This window comes from Gymnogyps californianus, chromosome 1, assembly GCF_018139145.2.
Source record: "Gymnogyps californianus isolate 813 chromosome 1, ASM1813914v2, whole genome shotgun sequence".
Taxonomy (NCBI): Eukaryota; Metazoa; Chordata; class Aves; order Accipitriformes; family Cathartidae; genus Gymnogyps; species Gymnogyps californianus.
In genome coordinates, this window is record NC_059471.1 from 99,239,651 (window position 1) to 99,266,455 (window position 26,805).

General features: G+C 40.1%; 1 protein-coding gene across 1 annotated transcript in view; it reads left to right on the plus strand.

The window, feature by feature from the left end:
* Positions 1 to 26,805, plus strand: part of DSCAM (DS cell adhesion molecule) — a 443,556-nt gene that overhangs the window by 343,165 nt on the left and 73,586 nt on the right. Inside the window, exons 18-21 of the mRNA XM_050891759.1 lie at positions 6,252 to 6,492; positions 8,161 to 8,307; positions 10,056 to 10,211; positions 18,732 to 18,865. Of these exons, the coding sequence (XP_050747716.1) occupies positions 6,252 to 6,492; positions 8,161 to 8,307; positions 10,056 to 10,211; positions 18,732 to 18,865 (678 nt within the window). The remainder of the gene's footprint in view (positions 1 to 6,251; positions 6,493 to 8,160; positions 8,308 to 10,055; positions 10,212 to 18,731; positions 18,866 to 26,805) is intronic.

Below are 26,805 nucleotides of genomic sequence, written 5' to 3' on the forward strand. Positions count from 1 at the left end.
CTGTATATTTAAGATTCTGAAATATGTAGTATTAAGTGCTGGAGTAGGATGGTGGCATAACAGTCAATAATTTCTATGGTGATGTTAATTACTTCTGCAGATGCGGATAATGTGTATTTTGCCCCATGATATGGACCATCCAGAAAGTCAGGATAGTAACAGTGAGCTGCTGCTTATTAACCATATAAATAACTGTGGGCTGCTTATTTTTTTTTTTTTATTTATACAATAAATAACCAGCACAATCCTGTGTTAGAGTTGGTTCCTGAAAAGACAGGTTTCTACAGTGCACCATCTCTGTACAGTGCAGGTGGACATACAACTACTGAGATGTCCAACTAGTACAGCGGGACCTCAGCTGTCAAGACTTTTTGAGTAGTTCAATGGTGGTTTAAAAATGGTGCATTAAAAGTTCTGTTTTGATGAGACATTTCAGTATTAAGCTTCAAAAGCAGTAGTCTTTATCAGACCTCTTATGCACAGGTCACAAATACAGTGCTGATTCTTGGATCTCATCCACGTCTTAAATTTATATCAGTGTTGGTTTTCATCAAATGGTTTCCAAGAATGAAAGGCATGTAGTCACTAGCCACAGGCTTACCTGGTGGTTGAAGTGAAATACAACAATGTACTTTAAAAAGGCATACATGAAGCATGGATTTAAATGCAACACACAGTCAGTAGAGCAAAGAAAGTAACTATTGAAGCAATGCAGAGTGTACAGTGATTCTCAACAACTGAAATAAATGCTTAATGGGTTGTTTCTTTTTAAAGCACTCAAGAAGTGTGACTGCCATCAGATCTAGTCAACTATAACCTCAAGGCTTCTATGCATGAACTTGTTTTTATGGATGTATGGGTAGGCAGATTGAAAGGCTTTGCTTGCTTTTTTAAAGTTCACTTTGGGGGATATTTTCAAAAGCAACAAGAGAAGATAGGCACCATTGGTTCACTGCTGGAGTTTATAGCTGCCATTTGTGATTCTGAAGATTTGCCATTAAATTTTATAGATGCAGATGTGTGCAGGCAGCTACAGGACAAACAAAATTCCCACACCTACGTTTCAATAACATTGTCTAAAATATGGTTCAATTTGTACTTCCAGGACACTTCAAGTGCAACTTAGTGTCCTGATCTCTAGGTATTGTCTCGGGAGTAGAAGCATATCAAATGAGCAGCTGGAGTTGTATTCTCAAGATTAGGTTTGGAATTTGATTTGTGAATACTTGTCGAGTAATGATCAGTATCTAATATAACAAAATAATCACAGAAATGAGCTATGTAGTGAATATATACTCCAGTGCCCTGGCAAGTCTCATCAGCTGAGTGTAGAGATGGATTTTGACAACTGGAGTGAGCTTAAGGTGTGAGCTACCTGTGACCTTGGAAATGCCTGCTTCTACCCATGCAGTATATATCCAGATCAGGAAAGGTGGGTCCATGCTCCCAGAACTGTGCACCACCACATGAACCTAGTGCCACGCTCTGTGCAGACGCTGGCTAGACATTTGGAGTTTGCTGTGGACCGCGCTGCCAGACTGCACACCCAGTCTCCAACGAATACCCAGTCTCCTGTGAACCTTCAAGATATTATTCCTATAGACCCAGTCTCTGTTAAATCTGTTAAATCTTTTGATTTATTGAGCAGCAGTGTCTGACATGGTCAAGCAGCACAAGAGGCACTGTAGCAGTGTCCTCTAGCAAAGTGCTAGGAAGGTGCTGCTGGCTCTAGCCAGAGGTAGGCTATGGCCCCATCGTACCACAAGACCCTGTGAGGTGCTGTTTTGCAAGCAGCAGAAACTCTGGAGGTCTGCCTGTGAAAGGATGGACAGCAAAAGGCACCACTGGCACTTCACTGAAATTCTGCTCATTGTGATCTTTGTGCTGTCAGGCCCCTGTGTGCTCAGCTTGAAAACTCTGCCTTGATTTGCAGTCATCGCTTTATCTGCTGGTAGGTTAGCTCATCTGATGGGTGCTAAGTTTCTCTGTGGTGCTGGACGTAGTTGAAACCTAATTGTATTCCTTCACCTCAAAGCTCCTTTGCAGACAAAGGTGAAGTCACTGAGCTGCCTTCCTGAAACTTTAGTGCTTGCATAGTCCTACCTTTACTAGAAGAATTATTTCCTGAATGACAATTTGTAATAGCTGATTAAGAAGTCCCCCTAATTAAAAAGTCCCAAACCAGGAGTAAGCCATTTACTTCCCTTGAATTATTGCAGTTCTCTCCTGGCCAGAGCAGTTTTAGTCCATTACTCAAAAAGGTACTTTAAGATGGTTCCACAGACATAATATAGTTCGGTCCTATGCTGAATCCTGACTTTTGAGTAGGTCCCTATGATGCACTGCTGTGCAGAAGGCACTCATTGCATTGTGCAATACAAAGTACTTAAGAATAAAGAAATACCCCATCAGATCAATCCTATATTGTCATGGAGGCAAAAAAGGAAGAAAATAAACTCAGTAATAACATGGTCATTTTTATTTTGGAGGCATATGGAGCTTTTGCCATGAAAACCTATGAAGACATTATACAAAAGGGATTCTGTTGAGAACCATAGTTATATTTAAAGTTGGCAAACCTCATTTAAATACAGACAGTGTCAATAACAGCAAAAGGAGCAGAGAATAACACCTCAGTTATCTTTCATCCTGTATTAAGTTCTATTTCTGCAGCTTGCTACAGTCGTTAATCTTCCTTTAAAGTTTCTCTTAGCCCACTTTTAGAAAATCCTAGTTAAGCCAAGTTTTATAGGTCTGTGATCTATTTAATCCCATTTCTATGTGTCCACATAGAACACTGGGTTTCAGATTGAAATTTTAAATAATACTCAGCACTTTTTGGTAGTTTAAAGTGGTGCAGAGAGAATGGGAATTAAACAGGAATTCTCATTTAGAAAAAAAGCATGAAAATATTCATTATTTTTTCTTGTAGTACTTTACAAGGCAAATGAACCCATTGTTAAATTTAGACATGGGAAATATTCCTTCTCCTCTTTATGCATATACACATGCACACAACTATGAAATGTCATACTTTACAAAAGTCATTGATAACCTATTTTACAAATATTGGATTTTGTGAGATAAGTAGTAAGATCATGGACTGAAACTTACTTTTTCATAATGTTCTATGACTACTGACAAGGTTCACAGTATTTTTCGCCATGAACACTTAGTCATGGACAAACGTTGCTTCACTGAAAGTGTCTATACAAAAGAAGGTGTATATACCAAATATGATTTATTTATGCAAAAAGTCAATCAAAAATGAAGCATTTAGATAATACTAACAAGGAACATTAGAAGTTTTGTGGAGCAGAACATTTCAATGCTTTGTTCTGAAGTGACTTGGAGCTTGTTTTATGTTGTATAATATTTCAAAGTGGAAAAAAGAAGTAAAATGTTAATATTTTATTTAAAGAAAAAATTCCATTGACCTAAAACAATTATAAAGATGTTTCATGAAAAATGCAAAGTTTGCCATTTTATTCCAATTCAAAACGAGAAAGTATATAATTGTAGAATTCCCAGTGAAGAGGTTATTATGGCTAGAGTCCTGCTCTGAGAACATTTCAATGCATAGTAAATGTATGATTCAGTTTTATCATTATATTCCATCTGTTTTACCGTATGATATATGTGTTCCAATGTATCTGCTATATGCTTCTGTAATCTATTATGTACAAGGTATATGCTCACTTTTTCTCAGTATACAGTGCATGCCTTATGGTATATAGTGTACATACATACAGCATCTTAATGTGTGCCATATGTGGCAGTAGGCAGTGTATGCCATTCACAAAACAATAAATGCACTACATTATGTGGTGTATGTGTTTTATGCATGTTGCTTGTGATTTCAATGTGCGATCTGTGTTTGTGGCAACAACTTTTGTTCAAAAGCTACCCGTGGTAATTCATGGGAATGTTCCAGTTGCAGCCTTTAACTAGGAGAGGCTTTAGATCTTGAGATGTGTAACAGTGTGCATGTTAATGTTTGAGACAAGACATTTCCATGCAGACTGTTGAGGATTTGCCAAGCTGTGACGGAATCCAACACTGATGGAGAGAACTGGTGTCCTGGCATGATTAAACTGGTGCCTTCACACTGATACACATTTAGAAAAGAGACAGTGACCTGCAACATTGTCTGAAAGCAGTCCTCCCTGTAATAACACTTGAGTTGTCTGCTGCTTTGTCCAAACTGTTTGTCCTTTACTCAATTTGAAATGTTTAGATTATGTTAGTTCAGTTTTTTTGCCCCTTCTCGTCAACACTGACAATGCCTATAAAAATGTATGAGCTATGCAAAATGCTATGGCTAGTAACAGAATTTGAAATCCTTCAACTAATGAAACAATTCACCCTGAAATATTCAACTATTTAAATGTGATAAAGTTATTTTCTTCTCAGATGGAATGAAACAGCTTTATCTTATGAAGATATCTGAATCTCAAACAAAAAAAAAATCTGACTTTATTTTCCACCCCACAGTCCAGCTTAAAAAAAACACCTTTTGCAATCATTTGAAGATCATGAAGCCATGGAGTTGTTCAGAATAGGTAACGCACTTGCAAACAAAGTGTTTTGATAATAAAAGACATACATGTTTCTAAAGAAGTTGGTGGGGTTTTGACAACAAAACACAGAAATATTCAAACAGGAAACAATTATACTCTTAGATTCCAAAAACACAGTTCTAATCCCTGCAGTGTGCCTTATAAGGCGCTCAAGACCCGAATCTCCTAATTCGGTCATCTACATCTGAACGGACAGCACCATGCGTGCAGAGAGCTTGTTAGTACCCGAGGAACTGAAGTAGTACAGTGGAAATTATATCCTTGCTTCAAGTTTCGTTTCTGTTTCTGAAGGCAGGAGGGAGAAAAAAAGCAAAGCATCTGAAGAGATAATTCAATCAGTCAGATCCATCCAGTGATACATTTTAAATATGGAGAGGGTGCTGGCTTTTGCAGAACAATGGTTTGTTGCTAGTGGATGAAAGGCAAATCCCACGCTGGTTTTATTAGCTCCAGTGAGACTTTAGTCCAGTGGACTATAAACTCACTGAAACAGACAGGTCCTGTGGCAGAAAAGAGTATTCTTCTTAAGAATGTGTTCCTCAGTAGATTTAACGGGATGTAGTAACAACAGAAATTGCTGCCTCTGCCGGTTTCACTCATTGCTGATAAACTGCGTCACAAAGACCTTTTTTATGGGTCAGTGGAACGGATGAGCTCATGGGCATCTGGTGGGAATTTGAAAGAGATTTGGAGGATTTGAAAGAGCTTTTTTTCCATGGATTATAAACTGTGCCTTAAAATGTTTATACTAATTATACCTCATATACATAGAAAATCAGACAGGAACATTATCACATATTGAAATTAGTCCAATACTATTTAAATGGAATTTTAATAGGTATTTCTGTCAATAACGGGCTTTTTCCCTGAGTTGCCAATCCCTGTTTTACTCTAGACTACATTTTATATTGCAGAGTACAGAAATTATTTCCACTGGTCAGGAACAGGGAATCTTGCACTGTGACTGAGAAATACAGTACATAATTATGGCCAACCATTTTGTACTGTTCATATTCTTGAATGCCAGATATTGTACACCTTGTTTTAGTAGCTATTCAGTATGCAAATCCCTGCTTTCCAATTCATTATTGCCTTCAGCACTCATTATCTAATCATCTTTCCACACTACACACTGAATGAACGGAAGCATATTTCAAAGCACAGCATAAAATTTTCCTAATTCACCTAGCTGAATAAACTTATGTGACTGCCTTCAACAGATCAATAAATGCCTTACTAAAGATTTAGCAAGTGAATGCTAGGGGCTTCTGGCAAAAACACAATTAGTAGTGAATGGTAGGCCTGTAATGCAAATATACCCTTATCAACTCAACTTTGATTGATTCACCCGATAAGAGAACAAAACATTATAAATTCAAATTATATCTGAAGAATATCTCCTTATCAGATTTTTCTGTGTATGAACCATTTAAAGGTCTTTCTTTTAGCACAGGAATGCACAAATTAGAACAAATTGCACCTGAAATTTATATATCATGCTAAAAAGTTACTACTTCATGTGCAGGGAGTATTTTTGAATTGTTACCTAGAAACAGACTTGCATTTGGTAGGAAAAAAATGTTGACTTTGTGTATATTTCAAAAATTTTAAGGGGAACAACTTGGCTTTGAAGACATGTACTCAATGTGTAATCTTTCATTTTCTGCTTAGGCTCCAAAGAAGCACTTGCAAAATGGAATTATTCGTGGATACCAGATAGGTTATCGGGAGTACAGTGCAGGGGGAAATTTCCAGTTCAACATCATCAGTATTGATACCACTGGGGACAGTGAAGTTTATACGCTGAATAACCTGAAAAAATTCACCCAGTATGGCATGGTAGTCCAGGCTTGTAACCGGGCTGGAATAGGACCTTCTTCTCAGGAAATCATCACCACTACTCTTGAGGATGGTAGGTCCTTGGCAAACAGCTATCATGGGACATATTATTATTTCTTGATTTCTTTTTACTTTGTTACATTTATTGCTTGATTAGTGATTATTATAGTGGGGATAATACAAGACCGGACTTTACAGGTGTTAGATACAGTAGACAGCTGGATGGGAAGAGACTGGCCAATGAGCATATACAATTTTCATTGCAAGAGGTGCAGAATCATCCAGGAAAAGAAATATAACTCTACTAATGTGATATAGCCTGCTGTGAATGATATTGACTAAGACCATAGCTTTCATTAAGAAGCCTATTGCTCTAGTGTTTACTTATTTGCAAATTTTGTGATCTCATCATAGCTTCATAGTGATCTCATCATAGTTTTGAGATGCTAAGAAGTAAAACTCTGAAAGGTGAAGTAATACTGTTAATTTTGTTGGCTTTCTTTTGTTTTCAAATGAATCTGCTGTGAAACTTAGAGCTCTTGTACTGCACAATCCCTTATCTTGTCAGCCTAAAGAGAGATGTGTGTTTTTTTCAAGGATATCCAAACTAATGAGAGAAAAATCATTGTTATTTCAGACAAAATTCAACATGTCTAATCCAAGGAACAATTTAGATTTTTTTTTTTTTTTCAAACTGCACAAAAAGTACTTCTCAAACAATGAGAGGGAGTCCTCTAGTGGAAAAAGAGAATGATTCCATATCCAAAAAGAGGCCCAATATTTTAAAGGTGTATAAAAGCAAATAATAATCCTAAAGGATAGTGTAGGTCAGATTTTCAGCTACTGTAAATTGGCATCAGTGTACTGAAGTCAGTGCCAGCTAGGATTCTGACTTTTTACATGGGGGAAATGGAGTAGCACACATCTAAAATTCCCAAGAGCTACAGATTTTGAGGCCTACGCTTCATGGAAGGCTGGTGTTTTTAATTTACTTGAAATGTTTCTAGGCCTAGACAGATCACTGCAAGACCTCAGAAGGAAGTATACTCACACATGCATATATTTTGTATTATAATAAATAGTATTTTTTTTCTTCAGAATCTGGCGTGCTTACTTTTCCTGGCAATGTTTTTTTGGGGGGCGTTACTCAATTTTGGGTCCCTCTCAGAATTAACGATGTCATGAGCTTTAAAAGCAATGCCAAATACTAATACTGCTGTATTGTTTTGACACTAAATGGCCAACAGAAAATGCCTTAGATTTGGCTGACTTTTTCCAATTTTTCTAGCTGTCAGTGAAAATATTTTATGAACATTTTTTCCAATATTTTTTAAAGAAGTGCCCACTTTCCCCCACCACCAATTTTAAAGGGACATTAGAATTGTCCAGAAAGATGGCAATTTGACTGCAAACTTTAAAAAATATATTTAAATTGCTTACAGAACATTCTGCGTATTTCAACACTAGGACACATTTCTCTTTCAAAAGAAGCGACAAAAAACCTATGAAAAGACTAGTCAGCAAGTGGGGAAGTAGTACATCAAAAGTCATTCCAGGGAAATTGGCTGCACTTGCAGAAACATGTGGATAGTAGCAAGAATAAAGGTTTTGCATTGTTAACAGTGTGTAACTGCTAATTAAATAACGGGTGGTGGGATAGCAATGAAAATTGAAAGGGTAGCTGAAGGGTAAACATTGAGTTGTATTGATCGAGTTAAAAATGGTGAATATCTTATTCTAGTGCCCAGTTGCCCTCCAGGGAATGTGCAAGCCACTGCCACATCACCAGAAACCATCTCTATTTCTTGGTCAACGTTGGCGAAAGAAACCCTGAATGGGATTCTGCAAGGGTTCAGGGTTATCTACTGGGCCAATCTCTTGGATGGAGGTGAGAGAAATCAAGCTATTACCAAGTAACAAGCCATATGTAGCCTTTATATCATTTACTCTCTGCTGTGAAGGCATTGTACTTCCTTTTCTCTTTGGTTTAGAGAAAGCTTCATCTACCTGTGAAGGAAGCCATTTTCCATAGAGCTTTAACAGAGTAGCAGGCATTGCAAAGCTGCCTGGAGGGGCCCTTGGGGAAGGCTTCCACCGTGGGTTTGCAACACTCCATAAACCTACCATAGTACCCAAAATGACCTGAGCAAATTTCATCTCAATTACAAAGTCCAGCGGGTTTCTTTTATAAAGAATGATACGAACCTAGAACATACCTGCCCAAACCTGTATTTTATTTTAGTTTGGTTGGTTATCTGTTTGCTTAGCTAGTTGCCTACTTGAGAGGTTATTGCTTATTTTTTGACAGGATGCATTTCATCTCCATAGCTGAGGGCAAAAGAAGGAAACATTTTTGGAAAAGACTTGTTATTCTCATGCCAGCCTCTTCTGTTGTGCTTATGTTTTGTAGTCTTAGCATAATTCCTAGGGAAATAGACTCCTGAGCAGAGAATGAGTGAAATGATCAAAGGAGAAATGGGATACCTTACTAATATGCACTTTATCACATGATGATAATTCTACGTATGGTCCTTTCTTGTAAATTAAATATTGGTAGGTTTGAGATGCACATGCCTTTATTCCTGTTTGCCCTGCTGAATTTTCACAGCTCTAGGGCAATGAGCTGTCTCCCTTCTTTTGCTTTCATCCATCAGGATCATAGTTCACTCTAATTGCAAATCCTGGCCTCTGTTAGTGTGGCAAGGGGAAATCGGAGTGGAATGCAGTTGAGAGGCCCATTGTTACTGCTGGTAATGTTAGAGTCAAAAATATTTGGAAATAAACCACCAATTCGTTCATACATTTAAAAATAAAGATAAAAAATGTATGAGAAGCATACATAAAAATGAAGACATGACAGAAATAAAATTAAATGTTTTCAGTGATGCCTGTAGTCTTTGGATCAGATCCTATGTGAATATTGTCAGTGCACGTCTAAGCTCCTATGTGATGTCCTACAACATGATGAAAAAAGATGATGTTCATGCAGTGCTTAAAACTGAATTTTCTTCATTGTTCAGCTTTATTTTCTGCCTTAAATACGTTTAAAGCTTTTTTTCCGTATGGGTTGTACTTCTTAGCTTGCTGCAAAAAAGATTCATATGAAGTGCATCATCTTTCTGCAAGTAAATCTGATTTTACTGGGTTTAAATCTATTGTTAGCTGGTATTACTGCCATCAAGTGCTTTGCAGCAGCACTTGCTACACATTTTAAAATAAAGGGGACTTTTTCTTTTTTTTCCCTTATGAGAAATGGTCTTTCTCAAAACCAGAAAATCTTTATGAAGATAACTGACTTTCTCATTTTTGCTTTAGGGAATGTTTTGCAATAATCTCTTCTTGTTATCTATTCTTTATGAAAAATCTTATTACTTGTAGAAATTTTCAATTCTCTTCTCTGTATTTAAAAAAATTGCAAAAAAAAATGTTTGAAAATGAAAACTGGGTCTGCTTTGAATGGTAAGCAGTCAGGACACAAAGGAATTTATTTTAATTTATTATAATTCATTGCTGTTTCATAATAATGAAGCATTACTTCTCTGGTACACTCTTTAATCCGCAAGATTTCCACAGCAGGTATCAACAGCTAGGAGAAGACTGAACTGGCAATAACTCGATTTCCTTTTTATTCTATAGAGCTAGGAGAGATAAAGAATGTCACTACTTCACAGCCATCATTAGAGCTTGATGGCCTGGAAAAATACACCAACTACAGCATTCAGGTGTTGGCTTTTACACGAGCTGGAGATGGAGTGAGAAGTGAACAAATTTTCACCCGCACTAAAGAAGATGGTAAGGAGTAAAACATTTTCCATTCCCACTTCCACAAAATGTTTGTATGTCTCAGGCTTTCAAAATAGTGCAAATATTGTACACAAACATGCAGAGTGAGATTTCTATCTGGAGGTCTTGAGTTAGGAGCACATAGAGAGGAGTATGCGCCCATAGCTTTGAAAACAATCTGACTGTTTCCAAGACTCCAGTTCAGGTGAGCTACAAGTTTGTAGATAACACTAAAGATCTGAGCAAGTTTGTCTCTATTTTTTTTGTTTTTTTCAAATACTTCAGGATCTTATTTGAGAATTTTGAGAGGGTTTGGGTTAATTCTTTCAAAGTAATTGAAAATGGGGAAAGGAGGAGAGACCATTCTGGGACAATCTTATATAACTCATATCCTTTAAGAAGATTTTTTTCAATATATAAAAAAAATTCCTCCAAACACCTCTTCCCTCAAAAGCAAAATGAAGAACAAAAATCTCTTGCCTTTGTTCATAGACCAAAGCATGGAAAATTTAAGTCCTAATGCTGAAAGTTTAAGAAACTTTTAATCACACACAGACACAGACACACATGAGATTTCATAATCGCTTTCTTGTAACTTTAACTATGGAAATCACTTCAGGTTGCCTCAGTAGGATGCCACATACTGATCTATTTCTCAAGGACTAGAATTTCAAATTCAGGGGGAGTTTTGTCCCTAACCTGTTTAATGCCTTGAAAACCCTATGAGATGTACAAATACATCTTTAGATCCCTAAACACTTTTGAAAATCTAGATCAAGAATTTTTTGGCAGAAATAAAAATGCACACAGTCCTAGCAATGAAGTTACTTGAATAATGTTTGATTGGGAAATTCTCCTGTGAGTTATGCGGTGTTTTTTCAAGGAAATTAGTCAATGGATTTTTCTTTATTACTTGTTCAGTTTACTGGTCATTCATGAATACATGAATATATTTGTCAATTTTTTTATTTGTAATGAGATTTACAAAAGTGCCAAGAGAGTAGGTTCAGTAGATTAACTGACTTGACGAATGTTTGGCGGTTTTTTGCCAATAAGAAAAAATGACTTGATAAATGTTATTAAATTTTTCCAATAAAATATGAAGGAACTAATTCTAAAATTTACATACATTGTAAGGTCACCTGGCCCCAACTGTAGTTGTATCCAGGGGATGCAGTATAAATCAAAATTGGACTTCTAAAATTTTCTCATACTTTATCAAATGAGTTATTTGTTCCTTGTTCTATTTTCATGTGCTTAATACTTTCCATTACTTTGACCAAAGTTGAATTAACAACAAAAAAACCCCAAGTGAATGTCTTATAGCTGAGAAATGTGAGGAAATTCATAGCAATGTTGGTTAATGTAGGTCTACTTCCTGGTCTTGCTGGATGTAGGTATCACTGAGATCCTGCATTAGCTTGCGATAATGGCTCTGTTTAAAACTGTCTCAAAGTACCGCACCTCGTCTGAAACTGTCAAGGACAATTTGCTCTGCTATAGACTTGTGTGTCTTAAACATTGAATGTTAGGTCATTCTGATCCCACCCTAAAGTCCTTTAATAACTACTTTGGAGCACCTAAGTCCTGAGTCAGATGCTCTTGAGACACCCAGTGTTTGGAGGTAGATGGTTTTATTTCAAAGAAAAATCTAAAAAATAAAAGAACTGTAAGATCACCTGCTGCATTTTCAAGTTACTCTTTGTCAGGTAGATCCCAGCATGGCAACTTTTCCCTGAATACTCTCTGAACACAAAGGCTCTCACCCCAGAGCCTTGGGCTGGGACTTAAGCCACCAGCAGACAAGGGGATTGTCCCACACCGCTCCAGGAGCTCAGGGACAGGCTGGTCTTGGGGAGATATAGCTCATGTCAGAGGACCCCTGAGGACAGCAAGAATGTGCTTGCTGCTGGTCTGTGCCTTGGAGCAACATTGCAGCCTGCTGCCTTATCTGTCAAATTGGCCAGCCAGTCCAACATCGGGGGACAATAAGGAGCGTTCTTCCAGAAATCCCTGAAAAGCCAACCTGTAGAGACCACCTCTGGCTTCTGGGTCAGCACTTCATGCACATATGCCGGAGAAGTCATAATGGCTGTTTGGGAATGCTATGCACTGATTTCTGTTGAGTTAAAAACTTGATGGGAGCTGCAAGCTACCGAAACTTGCCCGGGTGCAGATAACATCTTGTCTCTGTGTGAGATTCCTTCAGTTTTTGGTATTGATCAGATGGCACAAGTGGTGCTAGCAGTACCTCTGTCTCTCACTGGGGACAACAAAACCATGGTGTACTGTTCCTGAAAGGCTGCTGACACCTCACCAAGACCGTTCCCCTGCTCTAAAGAGGATCAGAACCATCTCAGCCATCGCTGATATTTACTAACCTTTTCTCCAAAATTTGCAGTGATGAGGACTCCATAGCCTCCTTAAGTATCCTGTACCAGTTAAGGATCCACCATAATGCAATCCCTTTTGCTGCAAAGTGGGTTGAGTACTTCCCTCCGTCCTGCTGGCCAGGGAGAGCGATGGATAACTTGCTGCTTTATAACAGTATTTCCTATCTGAAGGGTTACTGTGTCCATTGCTCCCTCCCCAAACACATATACCTGTCCATCTCCTGTGACCTGTCTCCAGTTTGCAACAGTTCTGAAACATCGGAAGTCCCAAATATTTTCTTTTTTTTTTCTTTTTTTTTCTTTTTTTTTTCCCTCAACCCACCTCTTTCTAGTTTGCTTCTCCCTAATTCTTGGTGGCTCTTTTGCTCCCTTCCTTTCTGAGATCAGACAGGCCCTGAGATGTGGGAAGCACATAGACTCAGACCATGTTTGGCTGCTGTGCAAAGGCTTATCTCTCGTCTTTAATCCTCCTGGCAGCTCAGCAATAATTCACCCTGAGGCAGCGTGACTAACCTTTTCAGATGTTTTCTGATGCCTCACAGCGGTTCCAGTCATTAAATCTTTTGTCCAGAAAACTAAACTGAAAGGTGTTCCAGAAAATACAATGATTTCATGTTTTGCTTCAGCTTCACAACTTTTTTTTAAGGGCAGTAAAGGTTTAGAGTGGAATATATAAAGGCCTGCAGTTAAACATAAGCCAAAACCAAAGTCCTGGGTCTAAACATCCTTAAGGCTGTAGAAGTTAAATGGGAAAAGAGTATTCACATTGCCAAACTATATGCATTGAACAGGTGCCTCATTCCTCAGAAGAAAGGACATTTCTTCTGTAATTTTCCAAGAAGTCTCCTGTAGGGGATTATTCAGTAGGACTCATTTCAGTGCACCTAAAAGATCCTGCCTTAAAGTTAGTTTGAACACTCTCTTGGCATGTGAAATAAAAATAATTGCAATCTTAAGAGAGCTTAGATCTGGAAACCTTATATCTCTGCTCCCAGACCTTCTCTGGCTAAAATTATGACACAAGATATTCCACCCTCCTCTAATAAAATCTGTAAATCTGAGATACTTTTAAGTGGCTGCCAAGCCTTCCACATTGTTATTACTATGAGGCCATATCACACCATTAATTCCTTTTTCTTTTTTTATTTCTTTTACATGAGGGGAAACTTTTCTTCGTAAAATCAATGGTGCAGCGTGTTCCACTGCTGCTGTTGAAAGGCAGATCATGGCCTCCTGTGACTTCTCTGTTGGTGTTCAGCTAGAGACATCAGGCCAAAATTTCTTTAGCAGGCTTGAAATCTCCAATGTGGCAAAATAAGAGTAACCCAGGGAGTGAAGCAGTCAGCCTGGATGAAATGAGTTGACGCTTCGATTTCTTGTAATGTTTGATACTGATTTTAGACACCAGAGGTCAGACACTGCTGCTGATCAGCTTCAGCAATGGTAACAGCTCTAGCAAATAATAGGAAATGAGCTTTCCTTTCAACGTGATCATATTTATGGGTTTTGTCTAGCTTTTTTTCCCCCATTAGCCTTCAGAAAAAGAAACTGCTCTTCTTGAAGTTCCTCCTGGCAGAAAAATAAGCCAAGCAGAAATGTCCAATTTTTAAGAATTCATTGTGGTTTTGTCCCCTACCCTTTCCACTTTACAGTTGCTAATAAGCTGCTGTGCTCTTCACCTGAGGACTTAATTTACTAAATCATTAAAAATTAAAGTAGCTCTTAAAATTCTCTTCCTCGCTGTGTTCAAAGTACAGTTTCAAAAGCCACTCCATTTTGTAGCAATGAGGGGGTGACAAATTCCCTCTCTGTTTCTGCACTGCAAATGCAATATGAGAAAACTATAGTTGAGACAATGGATTTGCTCCCTGTATAAGCCCGACACATGACGCAGCACCTCGGCCGGCAGCAGCGCCTCTGACCTTCGGCAGAACTGGCCAGTGGAGGACACAGCCCCCAGAGCCCCCTTCCCAGGGAAAGCTTCCCGTAATTGGCAATTTGGCCTGGCGTGGCTGCTTTTTGCTGAGTGTCTGGCAGAGGTTGCTTCTGGGGTTTCTGTGACGTGGGAGGATGCGCGTTTCCCTCTTGTGTCAGTTTCTTTTGAGAAAATGCATTCTTATGCACAGAAAGCTGTTTGTATATCGCAGAAGACTTTGCTTGGTGCAGCAGTGCTGTCCTTCCAGCTCTCCTCTGCCAGAGAGGATGGCATTCAGAGTAAGGGGAAAGCTGCAGCACGGAAGCAGCAGGGACTAGCTGCAGGGAGGAAGGAAGAATAACACCAAACCCCTTTGCCAGACTCATTGTAAGACTCTGCCTGAATCCAGAGAAATTTTCCTCCTCTCCTTTCTCTCTCTGGACACTAAGCTTCCTGGCGATTGGCATGAGAGAGATGGATGTACAGATACCATCTGATGAAACTTTGTATTTATTCTAAAATGAATAAGCATAAATCCAATCAAGTGTATGTTCAGTACTCTTTGGAGCAGAGCTCTGCTTGGGCTCGTTCAGCTGATGAGGATGGCTGTGCAGTTCATCACCTGGGCACCATGATGGAAAATTGCCCTTAATGACCCCTTAATGCATTTTTTTCTATTGTCAGAGATCTCCAATTTTATCTGTTTGACTAACAAAAAAAGGTACAGAATAATAAATGTTCCCTTTGTGAAACTGGCAGGATATGATAGAAAAGGTGTGATTAATGTGAGGCCAGTTCAGAGTGAATGAGGGGTGGACAGAATATGTGAATGTATTTTGGCTAGCATAGGTCTAAATTGTAGGTGGGATCTACATGAACAAAGGCACTACCAGCAGCAGTCAGGAGTTTATTTTATTTTGTTTTGTTTTTCATAAATGTAACAGTCAATAGGATAGTCCTGTGTAGTGCAGAATTAAAAACCTGTTACGGAGCAGGGTTCAGTTTTCTGATATATTGGTGATATCGCTCTTAAATGCACCGCGCTCTGTGTGTTTGCCTCCCTGCTGTTCAGTACTGTGAAGAGAAATGGTGATAATCTCTCTGCCTATGAAAAGGGGAATGAGAAAGTTCCTGGAGCTCCTCCCCGTTATCTGGCACATCTAAATGCTGTTTCCAGGACTAGTCGTATCAGTATAATTGCCTTCTCTGCGTTAGCATTTCACTTGCACTGTCAAGAATACAAAGTGTTCTCCTCCACATGAAAGCAGCATGCTATTTCCGTGTCTTTCAAAGCCTTGCTAGCTGGAGAATGAGGCCATCTTTGATCTTAAATTTGCCAAATCTGCTCCCTGGAAGGTTGCAAAGTTGGCTAGAAGCAGTCCTTAGCTTCTCTGTGCTCAGCCCTGGCTGTCCTCTGGCTTCTTACCATTATTATACCCCTGGTGACCATGGAAAAAAGAAACTATGGTATTGTGCACATTTAGCTTGTCTTTGCTGGGATTTGTGGGAATCAATGTGCTAAACAAAGATCCATGGAGAATTCAATAGAACAGCCCAGGTCTCCTGATACTGCTGTCTCATAATGACTGAAGCTAGTAAGGCTACAGGATGAGAGAAAATACCTTAAGTTAACATGGCAAGACCAGGGTCTTTCCTCTCCAAGATAAGGCAGGCACCGCATTTCCCCACCACAACTTCTTCAGATACTCAAGGAACCCATGTTTAGTAACAAATGTTTCAGTTAATGCTGAGCTAACTCATAATAATCTTCTTTAGGTCCAGGGGATGGGTTTGAACAATGACTTTACTCTCTGGACAGAGGACAGTGGTGGTTTGTAAGGCATCAGATGACAGTCTGCAGAATTCTTGCTAAGGAAATGTAAACACTTCCTCACACACAGTCATTTCCACATGCACAACCCAGCAAACATCGACAAAGTAGCAAAAAGAGGAGTAATAAATGAACATTCAGAATAATTTTGGCACCACTGCAAAAACTGTTGCCTGATTCCAACCCCTCTGCAATGAGGGGCAATCCTCCTTGGATTAGAAAAGCTTCAGAAATTTGACTACATGGCTTCCTGACTTTCTCTCTAGCCCCTGTTTCTGCTGGTCTGTATACTAGACAGTAATACAGCAGTGCAATGACAAGTAATGTTTTCCACATATGTCCATTGACTGGAAAATGCTAGATGAATTCTGAGTTAATCCCTCAACAGTTGACAACCATGACCAATTACCATCAGAACCTGTCCCTATAGATCACACCCTAATTTAACAATAAATTACTTTAACCTCAAACATCTATTTGCAGTGATTTCCAGAAAACATTACTAACTGTAAAGGAATCCTCCTGTGGGTTAAGCAATTACCCTGGAGAGCTAGCTTTCACTCTTCAGCAGCGGGAGCAAATAGCATTTCTAATGAGCTGGGTATAAATAACAAGTTGAATGCTGTCAAGCATCAATATTTACTCTGCATTGGATAGAACTGCTAACTGAATTAGCCCCTTTGCAGCGAGGGGTTGGGTTTGCATGCAATTATAATCATGACATTCTCACTTGATGCCTTATTAGCTTTCTCAACACACTATAAATAGAAAATGCATATTCAGAAATGTTGCACTGAGGGGCGCCTATCTGTCAGTTTTCTTACATCTTCCAGTAGTACCTGTACAGATATAAAATTGAAGTTCTCCTTATATGCTTTTTACAACCTGAAGTAGCTAGCCACAAAGCTAAGCAAATTTAGACCCCAGGCTGTCTGGCTTCTCTTTATAGGCAAAGTTTTGTACCACCGTAATATCTACTTACTTAAATAAGGTAGAACAAAGATTAAGGATCAATCTATGAAGATCAGCTTGCTGGACAAGGGTTTTTCCATCTGTATTGCACAGTAACTGTTTTCTGTGAAAGTAAAGAAAGCTGATCAAGCATTGCAATGGTAATTTTACTGGAAATTCTAATATTTTGGTTGTTTTGCTTGAAATTAGACAAGAATACTAGATTTGTCATGAACCAAAAGTTCTGTAGAGAACAGAGTCCATCAAAATTTTTCATTTTGTCTTTAATACCATATGTAATAATTTCCAGTACAACATATCTATTTTAATAATTTAACAAGAATATTCACCACATGCAGTATTAAAATGTATTTCAAATTATTTATTTTGATCATTTTAAAGATGTTTTAAATTATTTTCCTGTTGACAAAAGGGGTTTTGTTCAGGAAACTTTAAAACAATTTATTCTGATGTTAAATGTAGCCCTTGCTATTTTGTTTAAGTACAAGCTTATGTGTAATGTGATATTCTAGCATCCAGGAATTTTTTCACATTAGTATAAGAGTGTTTCCAAAGTTGGAGAACATTGTACAGTGTAACATGTGTTTGAAAAATAACATATGCTCATTAAATTAAAGCCTTTCTCAAAATGCAAGCATGCGAAGAGATACAATTAAGATTATGTACCAAGATTTTAGCATTTCCTGGCTGAAGTTTTTTCCATGTGGTTTTAGAGAGGAGAGTTTTTTTTCTCTTTCTCTGTGACAGTTTTTGATGGCTTATATAAATAGCTGCAGTAATTAGAGAAATAGATATGTGTTCACATACTGCTGTGCCAGATAGAGGTCTGAACTGTTGAGGGCAAGGCTAGGGATAAGGATACTGTGTGGCTATATGTCTGCTCACACGTCATGCCACTAGCTAGACCTGGGTCACGTCAGGCAGTGATAACTGCATGGGACTGCAGCTCATTTGCTCTCCAGTTCATTAAATTCACAGCTCTACTGTCTATGTCCATTAAAATGTTCACATGTGTATTATTTATGCAGTGAATAATAATTTAGCATGAGTTATGTGTTCAAAATCGACAATTTATAATAATATGTTGTTTGGCAATTTCACTGGCCACAGCCAACATATTTTCATGCGTGCAGGCTGGGGGTGATACTTCACAAAAGTTTAACCATCAGTGGCAGCTTCTGCTTTGGGGCCCTCTGAAGCAGAGCCTCTCCCCTCTTAGGGATGGGGGCGCAGCCCTCCAAACCCTCTCCCCTGGCGTGGGCAGCACGGAGGTTGCTTCCTAACACAGGGTGTCCATCTCAGTCCACAGGGGCACAGTTACCAAAGCAGCATGCTCCCCTTTTCCTTTTTACTCCTCCGTTACATTAGGATGACCAAGTGCCTGCCTTGGGCCACTCTGACACATCTTGGTTTTCCAGTTCCAGGTCCTCCCGCTGGTGTTAAAGCAGCTGCGGCTTCGGCCTCCACTGTCTTCGTCTCCTGGCTCCCTCCCCTCAAGCTGAACGGCATCATTCGGAAATACACTGTCTTCTGCTCACACCCCTACCCCACAGTAAGTCCCACAGGGTGACCGCAGACGGGTAGCACTGACTTGCAGGGCTGAAAGAGTGTGTTTGCAGCTACTCAGTGCTTGATGTTCTCCTTGCCACTTCCTTTCCTGCCATTTGTTCACCCTAAGCAAGGGTGAAGGGGGATCCTGGGACTACGGGGGTGACTGAGAGTTGGTTTTGTTTTTTCCCACCTGTCAAGCTTTTGCACTGTTTAAAACCTATTGCAGAGCACTGACTTACAAATAATTTCAAAACTCACAAATGAAGTTGAGTGTCTTTTCAGGTTTTTTTTTTTAGAATGTACTCAGTTACCTTTTACAGGACCAGCTGCAAGAGCCCTGTTGTAGCTGGAGGCATGTATTTATATACCCATACTTAGATGTGTTTTCATCTAAGTTCCTGCCTTTTTGGCTTGAGTATTCATGTGTGAAGGAACATAATGACTTATGAACAAACTTATTTGCTTGTGAATAAGCTTATTTATGCGTGGAGTATTTGCCTGCTCTAGGTCAACGTGCTATTACTTGCTGAGAAAGTGACGAGAAAAATTGAACTGAATATCGGGTGTCTTTCTCCCTCTCTGAGTCACAAAGGAATCCAGCTATCTTTAAACACAAGGGCCAGTTGCTCTTTGTAAATACCCATGCATATTTGTTTTAATGTACATTGAAAAAGTACTTATTTAGCTTTTATCCAAGGTTTTGATTTAGTTTTTAAACAGGACTTCCCATCAAAGGTAGCACTGCAAGTTGCAAAATGCAATCTTAGTTTAATAGACAAGGAAAATATTGTTCCAGAAGTAGGAGAAGTTTGACAGGGAAATTTCCGAAAGTGCCTCAGGCTTGTTTTCAAAGCTGGCTGAGGGGAAGGCCTGAGGGCGTGTCTGAATGGGACCCTGCAGGCAGACACAGCCTTACCCACCCACTCGGCCAGCAAGTGAACTAATTCTGGAGGTACTCAAGGGGAGACGGGGCAAAACACACATGTTCATTGATGGCTATGCTTAAACTGATACATCCTACTATAAGCAGGATGTATTAGTCACATCCAAAGCTAAGGGTTGGAGATCTTTGCTTCATTTATGTTTTGGGACTACTGACTCTTAACTCCAATAATTTAATAATTGTAGCCGTGCAAACCAAACTATCTCGAGCATACCATTTAAATGTAAACAAGCCAGAGATTTTTCCATCATGGTTCGTACATTTCTATGGCACACAGTGGGTTAAAGAGGTCGGAGTTTACGGGACCTTGCTGTTAGGGCTCTGGTCTGAGTGCGGACCAAACGCTTCTCTGGGGAGTTGGAGAGAACACCAGGTGGTGCTGCTGGCTGTTGCTAGTTTACCATGCACAGAGCTGCAGTGTTTCTTCCTGAGGCTTTGCTAGCAACAATTTTTTGTATGTTTATATCACCAGGGAAATAAACAGCCTCAGCTAAAAAATTTTTTCTCTAATATACAGTTCTTTCATATACAAAATTATTTTTTTAAGACTGCTTATGCTTACCTTTTGGAGTACCTCAGTGATGGACAATGACAAGAATAGTTACTTTTTTTGCTGGTCTTGGCCTGTACTGAATTTTACTGCTATATTTTTGTGGTGTTCATTACGGCATGATGTGGGGGTATCACTATATACCTCAGCCCAAGGTAGAGGCACTTGGAGGTGTTTGTGTTTCCTGTTAATTGTTAATGTGTACATGTATAGTTATCCTGTTGTTACCTGTGTGCATGAAGGGGTGTATGTGTGTGTGTACATATAAATATATATATGTGCATACACATATGCGTATATATATATACAACATGTATCTATGAGGACAGTCCCTGTACCACTGCCACTAGTCTATTGCAGATCAGCATGAGTTGTGACTTACAGAGCAGGTCTTCTGTATCAGTCCTGTGTGGTGAGTGAGGCAGTGATCACACTCAGTGGTCAGTCTCCAGAAGCCCAGTTGGACATCTTTAAATAAGTGCAAGACCTCAGGACACATTTAATATAGGACGCATACCCCCAACTTTATTTCTAACAAAATGCTTTGCTATCTTTTGTTCTTAAAAGAATCGTGAAATAAAAAGTTATTTTATTCAGACCTAGCTTTGCAGTGAAACAAGCCTGCTGCAGAGGTGCTTGAATGCTAACACTCCTGCGCAGATGCGGTCTATATATCCCAAGGAAGTTCTTGTATGATTCACTGTTGGCAGAGACAAGTAGTTGACAGAGAAAGAGGTCTTAAATTAGGGTGAGGAGGGGAATAAATAGAAGACCTGTGTCTTTATCATCTCTTCTGCCACCATAAGCAGCAAGTGCTGTAGTTGGAGGTATAGAGCCATAACACTGAGAACAAGTCAATACAGTACACTTTAGACACTTAGACACAAGACAGTCCTTTACACAAGTACACTGCTTTGGTGTTTAAGTCACCAAAACGAAAACTAATTAACTCTGTTGGTCGTATTGTGCACATTTTTATTACAAAGCACAACCCTTATATGACCCTGAGATATTATAGGATGAAGATTTGCTGCCTTTTGCACAGTTCAGTTTGCTTTGCAAGGGCAGAAGCTGTTAAAACTTCTGCTGCCTCTGTACAGAAGGATACAGACATTTTCTTTTAAAATATTTTGAGTCCTAAGGACAGTATTTGCCTGGGGTGTTTCAAGCCACGAACATGATTAATGTGTGAAAAATAAAAATTATTCTCCACTGCAATCTGTTGTCTAGCCAAGATAAAGGGCAAGCAAGGATCCAATGTCATACTGTTTAATTGTTGTGCCTATATTATTGTATAGGCATTATTAGGCAGAACTTTCTCTTTTTCATTCTGCAAATATAGAAAAAAGTACAGAAATATGACTTAATGGGTCCTTCATTCTTCAAATATAAGAAACAAAACATACCAGAATTTAAGTTAAAATAATTATTCTCTGTGCTAACTCGCAGCCCACATTCCCACAGTTCTTGTCCCCACTTGACTCCTTGTAGGAGCTGACTTAGCAAGACCATCTGTAATGGTGCCATGTTGGCCAGCTTCCTTCTAAGTGTGCTTATCCACAGCATACCAGCAGGATGCTCATCACGCTCATTCTGCCCAGGCCTCAGGGAGGCAACAGGCAGAGCTATCAGCTGCAGCACAGGCTGCCATCCATCCTGTCAGTGTAGGTTTTCCCGGTGGTGCCAAAGACATTGCACATGGTTTGAATCCTAGCAAAGAAGCTAGGGTGGTTTGGCTCCTACCTGGCTGGGGAGGGGAGCTGCTTTAGGTGGCTGCTCCAGCACCTGCTGCCTTGGGTTGTAGACGTGTATTGCCAGGGCTTTTAAAAGGGCAAGAGAAAATGAGATTTAGGTGATTTCTGAAAAAAACTCCACCAACCTCTTGTTGCATTCAGGTCAGTACACTACATAAGGAGGAATTGATGGGATTAGATGATTAAATAAAATTTAGATGGCAGAAAGTGCCTGGAAAAGGTCATTGTGACACAAAGCATGCAATGGCTAGCCAGCCTGGGAAACTGTAATCTCAGAACAGGTAAAAAGCAACACAGAAAGAAGGCAGGAGAACAAAAGTTAAGAAGCAGGATTTCCTAGCGCAGGAAGGGCTGAGAAAGCATTAGAATGGACAGTGAAAGCAAAGAGAGGTTAAGAGCTGAAGACGTATAGACCAACTACATCATTTGGATGTCAACAAACAGTATGGCATCACTCAATCAGAAATACACATATTAAAATCTGTTTTGCTTTGTTGATTAGAAAAGTGCAGTCATTATTGTTGTTGTTGCTGTTTGGGTTTTGTTGGGGGTGACCCATTGGTCAGTCATTCACTAATAGGAGCAAATATATTAAACAGGCTTATCTTGCTGTTTCCAGCAAAGCAGGCCATTAAATTGTGCATGTGTCTTCTGCTTTCTCCATGGGATGCCTGGAGATTAATGGAAAGGAGTCATGTAAGTAGAACTACACTATAAAAGGATAATAAATAGAGATTGCTCTCCTTCTCAGTGATTTTCCTTTTCAGGACATTGTCAGTTGGTTCTTGTCTTCATTCCAGTCATATTAAGATGTGAAATAAGATGACCTTGCTATCGCTCTCTGATTTCCTGATAGTGAAAGCCAAAAGCAGAACTTGTTTGGGCAACTGTGCATAGAAAGTGTTCAGAAGTGAAAGACATACAATACTTGCAATGGCCTAAAATGTCATAGGAGTTTTATTGGAGCCTTTACCCCATCTAACTTAGGAAACATCTTGGTGGCAATCTGATGTGTTTCTTTTTCTCGGAGAGTTGCATGTTAACTCTGCCACTGTTTGGTTTCAGTTGTTGTATACATACTTTGGCCAACTGGATTTCCATTTTTAAACTTCCATAGAATAATAGAATTTAGGTTGGAAGGTTCCTCTGGAGGTCATCTAATCCAACCCCCTTCTCAAAGCAAATTGAATTACATAAAGTTGCTCAGGGACATGTCTAGTGAAGTTTTTTTCCCCCAGTTGATCAGAATTTCCCATGTTGAAACTTTTCCCACCCTGCAGCTTCCAAAAGAGCTTGGCTCCATCTTCTCTGTATCATCTGATGAAGTATATGTAGATGGCAATAAAGTCTGTCCTGAGCCTTCTCTTCTTAAGGCTGACAGACATAGCTGGCTCAACCTGTCCTTTTATGTATGCGCTGTGCTCCAGCCTCCTGACCATCCTGTGACAGTCCTGTACTGTACTTGCTCCACTATGTCGATGTTTTTTTTGTACTGGAGAGCCCAAGACTCGGCAGAGTACTTAGATGCAGTCTCACAAGTGCAGAGTAGAGCGGAAGGATCACCTCCCTGGACCTGCTAGCTACACTCTTACGAATGTAGAGTTGCTAATACCAGACTCGCTTTTCTGCAGAGCTGCCTCTTGGACAGTCGGCCCTCAGGCTGTACTAGTGCATGGAGTTATTCTATCCCAGATGCAGAACTTTGTATTTGCTCTTTTTGAACTTCATGAGACTCCAGTCACCTCATTTCTCCAACCTGTCTAGGTCCCCCTGAACAACAGCCCGACTCTGCAGCATATAAACTATTACCCCCAATTTCAGGCCATTCACAAACTTGCTGACAGTGCACTCTTTTTCTGTCTCTCAGGTCATTAATGAAGACATTAAACAGTATTGGTTCCAGAAAATGATCCCTGAGGGATGCTACTAATTATTGGCTTGCAGCTGAACTTTGCACCACTGATCACAAGTCTGAGCCCAGCAGTGCAGACGATTTTCCATCCATTTTATTGTTCACTTATTTCACCAATCTGGTGATAACGAGACTGTGGAAGACTGGGTGAAAGGCTTTGCTAAAGCCGAGGTAAACAACATCCACCACCTGCCCCTTGTCCACCGTGCCAGTCACCTTGTCATAGAGAGCAATCAGACTGGTCAAGCATGATTTACCTTTGGTAAATCCATGTCAACTGTTCCTTCCTTGCCTTCATGTGTTTAAAAATGGCATCTAGTAGGATTTGCTCAATAACCATCTCATATTATTGAGACTAGGTTGGTCAGCCTGTAGTTACCTAGATCCTCCTTCTTGCCTTGATTGAAGATGAGTGTGGCACTTGCCTTTTTCCAGTGATCAGAAGCCTCCCCTGATTGCCATCGCCTTTCAACTGCAACCAAGAGTAGCCTCACAATGACATCAGCCACCTCCTTCAGCACCCTCAGATGCATCCTATCTGGTACCATGGGTTTCTGTATGTCTAATTAAGTGATTCTTAAGTGCTCCCTAATTCAATCTCCCTCTACTGTGAGTACAGCTTCACTCCTAAATACTCTTCAAGAAGGTTCAGAGACCTGGAGGCCTGAGGCATTAAGTACCTTAGCTCTTTCCAGATTCCTTTTCACTAAGTACCCTGCCTCATTGAGCAACAGGCCCACTCCCCTTAGCCTTCCTTTTGCTGCTGATGTACTTAAAGAAACCCTTCTTGCTTTTGTCCTCCACAAAAAAATTTGTGTTTGAGTTCAATCAGGATCTACATGTTCATCCGTGCTGGCCTTCTGTCATGCTTGCTCAACTTTCCATACATTGCAAAAGACCATTCTTGTGCTCTGAGGAGGTTGTCCTTGAAGATTAGCCAGCTGTCCTGAGTACCTTTGCCCTTCAGGACAGTTTCCCATGGGATCACTGCTCTCTGGGTCTTGAACAACAAGACCCCTGGCTATGGTCACAACAGCCAAAGTTGTCATAGACCTTCACATCTTCAGCCAGTTTTATCTTGTTTGTGGGCAACAGGTTCAACAGAGCATTTCCACTAGTCAGTTCATTGATCACCTCCACCAAGAAATGGTCTTCAGTACTCTCCAGAAATCTCCTAGATTGCTTGTTTCCAGTCTTATTGCCCTTCCAGCAGTTGTCAATGTGGTAAAAGTCACCCATGAGTACAAAGATGTGCACTTGTGAGGCTTTCTTCAGCTGCTTAAAGACGGCTTCATCTGCCTTCTCCTCTTGATCAGGAAGTCTGTAGCAGACACCTACTACAACACTACAAGTACTGGTCTGTCCTCTGATCCTTACCCACAAGCTCTCTACTGGTTTATCACCCACTTCAGGGCAGCACTCCATGCATTCAAGAAACTCCTTTACACAAAGTGCAAGTCCTCCTTCATACCTTCCTACATGTCTTTCTTGAAGAGACTGCATCCTTCCATTGCAGAACACCAGTCATGAGTGCTATCCTACCATGTCACCATAATCCCAATGAGGCTGTAGCTCTGCAACTGCACACAGACTTCCAATTACTGTTCTCTAAGCTACATGCATTGGTGTACAGGCATTTGAGATGGATCCTAAATTGTGCTGCTCTTACAGGGGAAAAGTGAGATCGTCTCTTCTATAATGTCTCCTAGACACATCTGCTTTGCCCCTTTTTGCCCTTGCTTCTCTATTATGGTAGCTCTCCCCAACTACACCTAGTTTAAAGCCCTCATCACTAAGTTAGCAAGCCTCTTTACAAAGACACTCTTGCTGCACTTTGCCAGATATATCCCATCCCTCCTCAGTAGCTCTCATTCCTTGAGGTCCTGCAGTCATAGAAGACAAAGCCCTGACTGCTAGACAAACCCGGCAACATCAATTGACTCACTTCTGCTTGAGCCTTCTCTCTTATCAGAAGGTTTGAGGAGACACCATCTGGGCCCCCCTGGTCTTCACTCTCATCTCCTGAACTCTGTTGTGACTCTTGATATGGTTCACATTGCCCCTGCCAGTGTTGATGTCCACATGGAAAAGCAGCAAGGGAAAATAGTCCAAGGGCTGGATGAGCCTTGGCAATATCTCCGCATATCTCAGATCTTAAAGTCTGCCAAGCAAAAAGTTCCCAAGATATTAGGTCAAGTTGGCAGATCAGTGCCTCCACCCCCTGCAGGAGGGAGTCTCCAGTAACTACCACATGCCTTTTTCCTTTTGTGCAGGCACTAAGTTAAGGCTCAGAAGGCTCTGATGAATCATCTGATGGGTCCCGTTCCTCCTCACCAGTGCCCAGGGCACTATACATATTCTGAATTTGCAGATCTGCAAGTGGAGCAGGAGTCTTTTTCCTGTTGTCAGAAGTCACAACTTCCAGCCTTCTAATATCCTGACAGCCACCTTCCACTGCCTGTTTAAGCATGTTCTCCTGCTGTCCTTCCTTCTTTGTGTTGTGTGACTCAGGTCCTCATCACCACATACAGTCTTGAGCGGAGTTGCTGGGCCTCTCTGCATACCTGCTGTGATAAATGATGTGGCAATGGCTCTACCAGTCAGCAGCACTCTGGCTTCCCCTACTCCCAAACAGGTCCCTTCTTGCAAGACTATGAGCCTACTCAAGCTTTACCCATCCAAGCACTCATCAGTTAGCTTGTGAGCACTGTTATTGCCACATGCTCCTGCTGCCCACACCACCTCCACAGCAAAGGGAAGCGTGGCACAGGTGTCTGCTACT